The sequence below is a fragment of the Eutrigla gurnardus genome (assembly GCF_963514095.1).
Source record: "Eutrigla gurnardus genome assembly, chromosome: 2".
In the NCBI taxonomy this organism is placed as follows: domain Eukaryota; kingdom Metazoa; phylum Chordata; class Actinopteri; order Perciformes; family Triglidae; genus Eutrigla; species Eutrigla gurnardus.
Window position 1 is genome coordinate 12,403,930 of NC_139916.1, and position 12,381 is coordinate 12,416,310.

General features: G+C 43.7%; 1 protein-coding gene across 2 annotated transcripts in view; it reads right to left on the bottom strand.

The window, feature by feature from the left end:
* The window catches only part of flnba (filamin B a), a 50,533-nt gene that overhangs the window by 25,073 nt on the left and 13,079 nt on the right, over positions 1-12,381 (bottom strand). For both annotated transcript variants that reach the window (XM_084026099.1, XM_084026098.1), the window contains exons 2-14: positions 8,292-8,401; positions 8,053-8,188; positions 7,354-7,451; positions 5,856-6,003; positions 4,792-4,910; positions 4,590-4,664; positions 4,309-4,471; positions 3,555-3,755; positions 3,303-3,440; positions 2,136-2,262; positions 704-840; positions 427-620; positions 177-290 (exon numbers count right to left, since the gene is read on the bottom strand). In XM_084026099.1, coding sequence (XP_083882225.1) covers positions 177-290; positions 427-620; positions 704-840; positions 2,136-2,262; positions 3,303-3,440; positions 3,555-3,755; positions 4,309-4,471; positions 4,590-4,664; positions 4,792-4,910; positions 5,856-6,003; positions 7,354-7,451; positions 8,053-8,188; positions 8,292-8,401 — 1,760 coding nt within the window. The remainder of the gene's footprint in view (positions 1-176; positions 291-426; positions 621-703; positions 841-2,135; positions 2,263-3,302; positions 3,441-3,554; positions 3,756-4,308; positions 4,472-4,589; positions 4,665-4,791; positions 4,911-5,855; positions 6,004-7,353; positions 7,452-8,052; positions 8,189-8,291; positions 8,402-12,381) is intronic.

Here is a 12,381-nt window from a genome sequence, read left to right on the forward strand (position 1 = left end):
TAGCATCAGTATTACAAAGCTCATTCACATTCTCACTTATATAAGACCGAAAGCTGTAAAACACACAAGATGTTAAGAAACATGTGTGTGTGTGTGTGTGTGTGTGTGTGTGTGTGTGTGTGTGTGTGTGTGTGTGTGTGTGTGTGTGTGTGTGTGTGTGTATTTCTGCGTTTCACCTGAGCCGTGATCTTCAAAGGTCCCTTCCCAGCATCCTTAGCATTGACAGTAAACTCGGCAGGTTGGCCAAGCAAGCAGCCGTTCTTTTCCAGTCCCGGGCCGGACGCCTGAACCTACAACCACAAAACCAGACAGTTATAGATTAGACACCGGAGAAAACTTGACATCCCGACTAACTTAAATATCTCAACAAATGGCGGGCCAATCACAACGCTGTTTCCCAGCATCCTCATCCCGTGTCCTGCTGACCTTATCTGGGTCGCTGCCGTTGCTGTTGGCGACGATGTGGGCCATGAAGGGGCTGTGCTCGATGTCCTCCTCATCACAGGTCACGTGAACGGCGTATTCTCCGGCCTCCGACGGCCAGTAACGGACGTCACACGAGCCGTCGTTCTGGTCCTCGCACTCGATTTTAGCCTGCGACGGTCCCTCGATGGCAAAACCTGAAGACCACGCAGCTCAGATTAGACCCGGTGTGAACATTTAAAATCCTGATATCAGGAAATAAAAAAAGATAACAACCCACCAAGCACTCCGACATCGGTGCCGGTGGACTCCACCACAAAGGCGGCAGGTTTACCCACAAGGCCACCCTCCAGGCCGGGACCCCAGGCCCTGATCTGCTGAAGCCCGGCTTCCCGACCCACCGAGACCTCGAACGGACTGAAAAAAGAGAGCAGAACTGTCAGAGTGGAGAGAATGACACAATCAGGCCATGGAGGAACGTATGTATGAAAAACAGTGTGTGTGTGTGTGTGTGTGTGTGTGGATGGAAACTAGCTTCACACCAAATAAAACTGTCTTCATTCACACAGAGAGAGACAGACAGGACCTTTACTTTCCTTTTTTTTTTAACTTTTACCTTCAAATATGTCTTTGTTTGCTTTTTCCAAAAGTTTCCACAAGACACAAAACTCCCCCAAAATAATGACAGTGTAATTATTTGGTCATCCTAATTATTAGTATTATTCACACAATTTTAGTCCGTTTGTGATGTCACTTCCCCTCCGACGGGGCGCGTTGTGGGTTTGAACTGGCTTTGCCTCATCTGTGATTTCATGAACTCAGGCAGGAGGGGTTTGGTTTCCCGGCGTATCTGGGACTTCACAACATGTACAAAGCAGCCATAGTGATTATTTCAGCCGTGATGATGAAACATTGTCTACATGGAGTTAAGCCCCGCCTTCTTTATGGAGTGTCCAGCACATGTGACTCCACGTACAGATGAACCGGCTCCAGGGTTTCTGATGGTCCGTGTGCGGTTGTCTGACCTATTTCTCACCAGCTCAGCTGTTTCGTCCTGCATGTTCAGAAAACTGGATCGAGTGCTAACATGACTCACAGGGTCCTGGTTTCTGTGGGACTCCTCCGGATTCTGTAGCAGATCCAAGGTTTCTAAAAGCAGGATTAAAAAACTCTCTCTCTCTCCGGTAGAAAAAACAGAAACGGTGACATAATCGTCTGTGTGTTACATTAGGTGGATGAACTCACAGGGACTGAAATAAAACAGAAACCTGCTTGTGGGCGGCTTCTCAAACCCCCACCCCTCCCCACCCATGCAAGGAGGCTCCTGCATTGTGGGAACTTTCCGACCCCGTGTGACCTATGAGGAGGCCTGTACGTGATGATGACTGGTTCTGGTGCCAGACTCAGTTTCCTCTTATTTGTGCATTCTCAGGGATTGCCCCTTACATTTCTGTTCCATTTAGTTCGTTCTGGTCTGCGACTCATCGGCGGTGTCTTTGCGGGACAAAGTTGGCTTCTCTACACATCTGGCCGGCGGCTCAGAAACACACTCGGGGGACTCCCTCCACGAATAATTACACTAATACTCAGGTGACAAGGGGAGCACGAGGCCCAGACTACATGTCTTCAATCCCCTGCAGATCTGACCAAACCATTTATATCAGATGAGGTAATGTGCTGAGGTCACACACTCACACACAGTAACAACTCACCTCTTGGGGATGTGCTGAGCCCCCCAGGTGATGGAGACGGTGTATTTGCCGGGACTGTTGGGAAAATACTCGTAGGAGAACACGCCGTCCTGACTGGAGATCTGCTTCACCGGCTCCTCGATGCCCTCTGAACACACGAACACACACACACGAACACGCGCACACACACACGCACAGTAATTAAATGTGACCCAAGTTTTTATTGTAATCGGTCCAATCCAGCTCCTCCACTGGCTCCGATTACCTTGTTGCATTTTAAGTATTTCCTTTTTGGGAAGCGTGTATATTTAAATTATACTGGAATAATATAAATTGTACAAAAACACTTCCTGTATTTCTTTAAAAGTTTTTCCACCACCCACTACTTCCCATCACCCGCTGGTGAACCACTCAACTGGGTGATAATAAAAATACCAAGTATTTATTTAAATAAGAAGAGTAAGAGAAATATAATAAAATAAAAACAGAAAAACAAATACACAACCAGAATGAGGGAGTTAATTATGAATGACGAAATTAAAATGTTTAATAAGCTTCACCCAACAAAAATGTTGGCAATAAAAATCGACTTTACTAATTATTAAGTAGAGCTAGTTGACTCCGCTGAGGTCAGTACAGAACAGGAAACATTCAAAGTGTATTAAATGTTTTATAAATGCAGTTTGCGTGGTCAAATATTCGGCTCCCACAACGCTAATTAGCCAACAATATAATAGCTAGTTTCATGGCCATCCAATCGAGATAATTCAGACTGGACCAGACATTGCCATCACCACAACAATGCCGCGTAAAACTACAGCTCCTGACATTTAATTACTTCAGGACCAGTACTCCCAGTCTCGCTTTGTGTTCTTATAAAGCCTCTGCAGCAGGCCTACCGGCCCGCGGGCCAAATTGGCACGCCAATTTAGTTTGCAGCTGGTCACTGTTTAATCCAAAAGTTTAGGTGGTGGAGAATGAAACGGAAATTGGCTTTAAATATTATTTATTACACAACCAGGTGTCCAGTAAGGAGCAAAAGACCGTTCTTATGTTTTGAAAGATAAATATGTGTAATATCTGTGTTTGTCAAATATTGGACCCATGAAAGACAAATTAGCAAAAAAAAAAAAAAAAAGTGTTAATTCATGAGTCCAGAAAGGGGTCTACAGTGTGAACTGTACTCACTGGGTCCTTTGACGAGCACCTTCAGGTCTCCGCTGCCGGCCTGTCTGGTGTCCACCTTGATGTCGCCGACCTGTTTCACCCTCATCCCTGCTGGCTGGAGGCCGCGACCCGTCGCCCTGCAGGACCCCGGCATGCAGGCTGGACACAAACACACACAGTCAGGGTGATGAGACGCATCACAGACTATTATCAGGTCGACAATTATCAGGTCCATTACAACGGACTGTAAGGGCTGAAGCTGAAACGACTCACCGGGTCCCACATCCACGGTGAAGGGGCTCCGGGGGATGCCCACCCCTCCGAAGGTGACGGTGACCGTGTGCGTGCCGGCCTGGGTGGGCCGGTAGGTGCAGCGGTACGTGCTGTCGCCCTTGTCCTCCATCATCACCTCCACGGTGTTCTGGAGGCCCTGAGGGTCCCGGATCATGGCCGTCACGTCTCCTGTACCGGCTCCTGCAGAGGAAGCAGAGAAGTTGGAACGCTGGAGAATAAAAAGCTAATAAAATGAGAAACTGTGGATTTCACTGCTAAGAGGAAGATGTTTTATTTCTTCCCTCGGAAGAGGAAGCTGAAACTCTGAATCTACGCTTTTCAGGAGAACTGAACTTAGTGAGGCGTAAACATAGACTGTGGACATATCATCCCCTGCTTTATGGTCTTTTTGACTGTAAAGAAGGACCATAATTTACTAAATGAACATAATGCTGGATTGAGGCAGAATATAAACTAGAGATTGAGACCATAAATCATGTTTACAATGTTAACTGAGATAATAAATCAAGTGAGCAGTAGGCTCATTTTCTCATTGACTTGTATACAATCAGACTTCTTTTTGCAAGCAGAGGAGTCGCCCCCTGATGGTCAGCAGAGAGAATGCAGCTATAAGGCACTTCAGTGTTGGCGCCGCTTCAATATGGAGCTTTACTCTTAAAGGTTGCTGTGACACCTTCTGATCGGACTGAAGGCCAACTCGACCCGTGAACGTGTCTTTAGCTGCGTCTCTGACCTGCAGTGTAGATCTCAAAGTACGTGGGTTTGTTGGCGATGTTGCCCACGGGTTCGATTCCTGGGCCTTTAACTGTGACCTTGGAGGCGTCGCCCAGCGCCTTGTCAACGGTCACCTCGAATGGACTTTTGGGGATCGGCTGGCCCGCAAACATCACCGTCACCTAGGAAACAGAAAAAAAAATGTTTCCATCGAACCAAAGTTCATCCTCAAGAGAGTTTCACTGGATTTTGTGGTCAAAGTAAATATAAATGTTATTATTATAGAAAACCGAAGCTCACCTTGTGAGGCCCCACGACTTTAGGAACGTAGGTGACGCTGAACGTCTTCTTGCCCTCGTTAGGCTCCGCCTTCAGCTGATGACGGACACACACACACACACAGATGTTAGGTTGTTTTCTTTTGATAAAAGTATAAAATCCCAGCAGGCTTGTCATTAGAGCAGCTGGGGAGATGGAGGAAGAGGAGAAAGAGGAAGAGTACCTCCTCTCTGGTGCCGTCTGGGTGATCCAGGTAGATGGTCACCTGACCCTGACCTGCACTGAACGTGTCCACTGTGAAGATGGCAGGACGCATCACACGGTTCCCCGTCGGTTCGATACCTGCAGGAGAAGAACGCCGACAGATACAGTAGTTGGGTTTAAATAAATACAAATATAGAAAACTCTGGTTAAAAACAGAATCAACGAAAAGTCCAGAGATCTGAAGAAAAATGGGAAATTTTATTCACAAACGTTTTTTCCCCCTTCCAGAAGAGTTCTCTACAGTGTGTGTTTATACACAGAATTTCCTCACGTTTTTCTATCAGTAACTAAATACACGTGTCCTGTACATAACATTCTATGAACGAAATAAATAAAAATGTATTTTTGAATTCATTCATCGTTTGCAAGGATTTTGAAGTATTTCTATGTATTTAACTGAATATTTAGTTTTTTTTGGCATAAAAAAACAACTAAAAACAAGCTATTTTAAGATGTCTCTGGGAAACAGTTGCGAGCATATTAAACAATTTTCTGAACATTTTATTGATCAAATGACTAATCCATTAATCACAATAAGAATCTGCAGCAATACAAAATAATAATATAATTAAATCACAGCTCCGAAAACATCATTACAATAAAGCTCAACTGAGTTGGAAAGAGTCACCTAATACACCTAATAATACCATAAGTCTGTGTGTGTGTGTGAGCTTGGTCCTTTGTTCAGACTAACAGCTGTGTATTTCCTCACATTGTCAGACAAAGACCAGTGTTTCCAGTGTTTCCATTAACCAGCACACACTTGGGGTGGGGGGGGGTCACAAACACAGGAGCTCTTGTTATTGATGTAATAACCAGATGGCTGTTATTACATTGAGTATTAGTATTACAAGAAGTATAAAACGCCTCCTCAAACATGTATCTGATCAAGAAGGACGACGGGAACGTGTCTGATTACACTTGGAATTGTAATGTATCGTGTGTGTGTGTGTGTGTGTGTGTGTGTGTGTGTGTGTGTGTGTGTGTGTGTGTGTGTGTGTGTGTGTGTGTGTGTGTGTGTACCTGGTCCGTATGCGCGGGCCTTCTTGGGGTTGAGTTTGGGTTTGAGCGGCGCTCCGGGCTTCAGTTTTGCTTTGGGGAACTGAGACAGGTAGGTCATAATGGACTGCTCGTCAGCAACGGGATTAATGATCTCCTCTGGAGCCATCACCTGCACACACACACACAGACACACACACAGAGTTCAGGTTAACGTCACTATGCCTAGAAGCAGGTTCATCCTAATAAGGTGTCTGATGGAGTTGAGCTCAGGGCTCTGACCAGCCAAACTTGGAAAAATTGTTGGGGGGGGGCTTATTTTCACATTGAAACAGGAAGTGGTTTCCACCAACGTGAGAACACGATTGTCTCATTGAGATTTCCCTTCATCGGAACAAAGGAAAACCAGGAAGAACAGCCCCGGTATGTGGACGGGGATGTCCCGACCTCGTCACTCTGCTCCACGGGTCCAAACCACCAACTTTAACCTGGCCTGGAAACGGACCGCTTCCCCAGCGAACAAAGATGGCCTGAATGAACGTCATGGGTGTGACGGTGATGTTGGTCGCTATGTTTTCTCTGGAGGAGACTTCCTGTGGGTGTCAGCTGACGGACAGGAAGCGGAGCATAACGTAATGCAGCAGTAGCACAGACATATTCGAGTGGGATATTATTAAAGTCAGGTTGAAACACGCTTGAGATCAGAGCAGCGATAATGCGGAAGAAAAAAAGGTTTTCTGGACGACAGAAATGAGCTCTAATGTCTCTAAACTGTGATCGTTTGTGAAAAGACTCTCTCTCCAATTATTCCAAAGTGTCATAAATACGAATTATTTAACGGAAACAGTAATTTGTCACATAATTCATAATGGAATGTCTACGTTTCAGTTCGAAATGTCCCTCTCCGCTTCAAACCGGTTCAGAGTTTCCTCTGCTGTGAACAACCAGGAAACCAGCCGGCGACCTTTGACCTCTTGAGGACGAATCACTGCAGATCTAATTCTGTTTTTTGTTGGGCTGCATGACACGGAGGGAAATGTGACATTTGTCGACTAGCTCAAGGTGCATTGGAGGGATTGAAAGATCCTCCATGTTGGCGGATGAACAATTCTGTTTTTTTTAATTGCACATAAAAAAGGAATATTTAACAGAAGCATATAATTAATAATAGGATATGCGTGGCAGGCCAAAAGCAGTTTTGGATTTAAACAATCATATAAACTAAACTGATTACAATTTTGACTTAGAACAGGGATTTCTTGTTTTGTAACTAATTATTTTATTATAAATATAAAGTCTCAGGGGAAAAATGTGAAATAATGAAAATGAAGTGACTTCATAGAGATAACGAGTTTTCAGCTTCGTGAATCTTTGGCTTTAAGATTATTTACCAACAATATGTTCTACACAGAAACTTAAGCATTACTTTAACCCTTAACTTTACTGAGATTAATAATCCCAGTAAAGCTTTAAATTAAGGATAAAGGTCACAGACATGAGGTGTCGGTAGAGGGAATCTAACCTGCGGGATGCCCAGCCAGTCATCAGCCAGCTGCATGGCTTCAGTGGCGTTCTCCACTGGTTTCACTGGATCCCAGGTCTCCCAGTCCGGACATAGGCCTGCAAACGACATGCAGCAGCTCCGTTAACCACAACCAACCAAAAACCGATCCAGTACCAGTGCATTAAAACGCTGAATGAATAACCCTGTATGGATGTGATTGCTATCATTGCTTTATAGCCTGGCTCAGCTTAAACCTTTCGTAAAACACCAACAAATTCATGCAGAGAATGAATGCTATAAAACTTTCTTTTATTTAGACTAGAGTTTAAGGCACTTCAGCCTTGGCTTCACTTTTTCACAACCGATGGTTGCCTCATTTTTAGCTTAAGTAAGGAAAAGTGAATTAATTAATTATTGTGTTCTTTCTTACATGATTCCTGTATTTTTTAATTTTTTAAATCGGGCTCCATTTTTTCACCTCTCTGACGTGATACAAGCTAAAGCTAGACGTTATTTAAGATTATCCCGATAACGGAAACTCACCACTATCAACTCATTGTGAGAAGTGACCACTTGTGGGGTAGCATGCTCGTGCTAGTCAGTCACAATAACCCGCCCAGCTACTGTTCTGTTAGCTGGCAAGCTAATTTATCTCAGGCTGTATTCAGAGCTAGCTTGTTGTCCTGAAACCTTGAGCGTTACCCCCTAGACACCTACCTGGTGCACAGCTGTCGACCAGTGCTCCCAGTGCCTTTCCATTCCTCCAGTCGTGGCTAAAGTTGTTGATTGGCACATCAGGGAGTTTGTGTTGGATCCAGCCCAGCAGACGCTGCTTAGGTGTCTTTGACTCCGCCTGCAGAAATAAACACCAAAATGTACATCAGTCAGCATTGTTCGTCTTTTTAATCTTCTGGTTTTATCACTTCATGAGGTTAAAATCTCAGCTGGACAGTTACAGCTTCATCCTCGCCCTCCCAGACTGGCATGGAGATGGAGTAGTGCAGAATCAGGGTCCAGACCAGACCCAGGATCAGCTTCAGGTTCCCATCCACGATGGCTTTAGAGTCTGAAGGAGAAACACAGGAAGACACAAGGTCAGATTTAAGTTCTGCTCTGAGATAAAACCATCCACAGAAGTGCATTCACCTCTGCTGTTTGTTTGTTCTCCTGTGACGCTGCGTGCTTCTTGTATTCAAACACACCAACAGCTAAACATCTACACTAAATTACAGTCATTTTGCAGGCATTAATACAAGCGTACCACCAGGGGGATTAGGGTCCAATGCAAGCAGGATTTAGAAGAAAATGCATTCATCTTCAGTAGATTTGATTACTTTAACGGTGCCTTCACAGGCCACCCGGAAAAAAGAAGAAATCGATTAGAGAGCTGCAGCGGATTCAATACGCTGCTACTCCATAGACTATCCAAAGAAGAAATAAAATTAAAAATCTGTTTAATTGACAGAAGCTTTCAACATGACCTGAACACAAAAAGTTCAGGGAGCTATCGGCATTATTATCTAGCTTAAACAAATAGTTCCCAGAAGTTTAATAAAGGTATAACATAAAGACCAGAGAGTATTGACTGAGGCTGCATCAGAGCCAAAGCAGTGTATTTTAAAATTAAACTATTTTATCTGAAGAAGAAAAATCGGCCTAAAATTGACCAAAACCAATGACCATACAAATGCTGAATATCGGTCGACCCCTATTCCAGACGTCTGAGGTCGTCTGCTTCCTGTCCCCAGAGTCAAACCCAAACAGAGGAGTGTTTGGTTTTTATGCTCCACATATCTGGAACAAACTCCAGAAAACGTGCAGGTCAGCAGCAACTCTCACTTCTGTTAGATTTATAATCCAAGATGAAGACGTGTCCGGTTGCCGCTGCCTTTTATTAAATCATTTCTCCCACTGCACTGTAACTTCTATTCCTGAATTTTATGCTCGTCTCATTCTATTTTAACTCGTTTTTTTTTTTATTCTCTTGGCTCCTAAATTACTGTCTTTAAATTGTATTTAAACGTCCTTTTATAATGTGTTTCATTTGCACTTTGTCATTTGGCTTTTGAAGTTTTATGCAAAGCGCTTTGAGTCGCCCCGTTACTGAAATGTGCTGTATAAATAAACCCTCCTCGCTTTACCACCAAACCAGACCTTGAGGAGACCCGTTCCAGTAACGTGGGACTGATAACTTTAACAATGCAGCCCAACATGACGTTCATTCAGCGTCTCACGGAGCTTCTTTTCAAACCGAATGGAAATTTAAAGAAGTCGACGGCAGCCACACACCGACAACCCCGTTTCAGTTCCTACAGTCAAGTTTAACTGCAGCTTCAACCTTCTGCTTCAACACGTCTGGCAAGTCACGACAGGGATGCAAAATGGTGCAACGCTGAGCCCAGATCTGATTGCAAACCGCCTCCCAACTAACTGGATGTGTAGGGGTTTTTTCCGTTTTTTTATTTTTATAGCAGAGCAGAACAGGGTGCTGCAGGGTAACGTTACTCATTAATCAGACCTCAGTGTACCAGCTGGTACCTCACACCATCTCACACACCCACACACACACAGTTGGTAAAGACACGAGGGGCAGAATCAAATATGTCAATGACACATTTAAATCAGAGGTTATGACATAGATACATTTACATGTTAGTCATCCTAACCTAATAGTACGTTTATATATCATAGCACTATAACTACATGATGGATTGTCTTAATATACTTCATATCAAAACTTTCCTCAACATTAAAATGTTCAACATAGATTTTATTGCCAGATGGAGGAGGTGGTGATGCGTAGCGACAAAAAACCCGCGATGAGCGAGCGAGGACCTGCATCCCTCCGGAGATCTACAGCTGTGTCTTACAGGAAAACCATTGGTCATCGTCCGTTTCATTAGAACTGCAGTTACAGCATTTATCAGTGAACAAACACACACCTTCATAGTTACCAAATAGTCTCTGCTTGATTGTGCAACTGCTTAGAGTGTTCATCAGTGTGTGTGTGTGTGTGTGTGTGTGTGTGTGTGTGTGTGTGTGTGTGTAGTTCTGCTTCCCTGTCAGCTCACCAGCTGTGGTCCAAACATGTTTCAGCAACTCAGGTTTAGGTGGAGCTTTGGGAGAGAGCTGCCTCACCCACGGGTGACACAACACTGTTAATGACTGAGTACACACACACACACATACATACATACACACACACACACAGGTTACAACATCCTGCTTTCAACATTCCTAATCTCTGTTTTTCCAGACTCAACACTCATTTATCTTGTTGAATTTCTGTCTTTTTCTTCGTCATTTAACTCTTTCAGTTTCTCCACTCGTCTGTTTTCTTTCTCTCCCTCCCAGGTTGACCTGCCGGACCTGTGTGAATGTGGGAGTGTGTCACCACCAGCTGCCTCTCCAGCAAACATCCTGTCATTGAGCAGCACAAGTCAGCCGCGCACACACACACCACACACACCACACACACCACACACACCACACACACTACACACCTCCACCCTCGGCTGAACTCCCTCGCTCGGCATAACTCTGATCAGAATCACCAAAAATGTGACACTTTCTTTATTGAAACCAGGTGAAGAACGTATAAAGGGTTACAGTGATCAAGTGTTGTTTAGCTGACGCACCAGAAAGTGATTAAAACTGTACTTTTCTTATTTCTGAATAAGCACTTTTTTTTATATATTTACAAACATTTTTTACCTCAGGCTATGTTTACCATAACGGTCTCACTAAAAACGCATTTAGACAACAGTTTTTAACGATGCACATGCCTACAGATCAGCCGTGACGTGACCGTTTCCATGGGGACGTTTTACTTGTTTACACGGCGATGCTGGAGTTGCCTATTTAAAAGATTTCACTTTGGACCCTGGTTTCAAACATTTTTGTTTGCAGCCCTCCCCAACGATGTTACCTTGTAAACGAACGACCAGAACAAAAATAAAATACAAATAAAAATACTTTTGCGTATTATGTTGAAAAAGTTGTTGTGTAAACGGTCACCGACACAGTTCATTCAACCAAACCAATGTCCCAACTTCTCTCGGGCTTTACTAAATTTCCATCTTGTGGCCTTCAAATAGTTTCATTTAATATGAAGCTATTTTTACCCGTTGCCACAGTTGCATAATTCTTTGAGTTATGATGAGGTCAGACGTCGAGTGTTATAATGAAGAGAAGGGGGAAAGCAAACATTTCAGGAATGTTTCCAACCTCATGGTCAAGGTGAAACACCGAAAAATAGAATGACTAAAAAATGGGAGGGGTCTTCAGTCGGGCTCTCCCTTAAAAAAAAGAAAAGATAAAAGTCAAGTCATTGTGTTTTAAATCTGCTTTTTGATCTGGTTAATGGTTTGTGATGACTCAGGTTGGGGATCCCTGGGTTGGAAAACGCTGCTTTAGTGCCATTGAGCAAAATTCGAGGTTTGGTGAAATGTTTTAACTTTTTTACCTTACTTTTTTGCTTATATAAATAAAATAAAATAAATTAATTAAATACATGTATACTATAGACTGCATTTACAGTTATTTTAATTAAAAATAGTCCAGTGTGTGTGTGTGTGTGTGTGTGAGAGAGAGAGTGCCCTTGCCAACACAGTTTTGTGAGTAACGAGGCTATCGCCATGGTAGCCTATTGTTCGCATAAAGGACGAAGAGTAAGACAAAGGGGAGAGAGGGGGAGAGAAGAGGGAAGCAGAGAGGGAGTCAAAACACTGATAGGAGACGAGCAAAAACAACCAAAACACTCCAAAGTATTTGTGGCATCCACAGATCTGAGTTCTCTGGTTAACTTTGTGCGTCACAAGGGGGTTTTTACAGCTCTAATAATCTGCTATTTTGATTCCTGCTGCTTGAATCCTAAATGAGATGCAACAAATGCTTCCACACACTCCAAGTGAACAACACTGAGGTGATGTTTTGAGTTTGGTCCAAAGAACACAACCATAAATACTCAACAGTAGCAAATTCACACACCTTGAGGGAAATGACTGGCCTTGTTAAAACACAACCCAGCTAGTGGGAGTGTCCTAA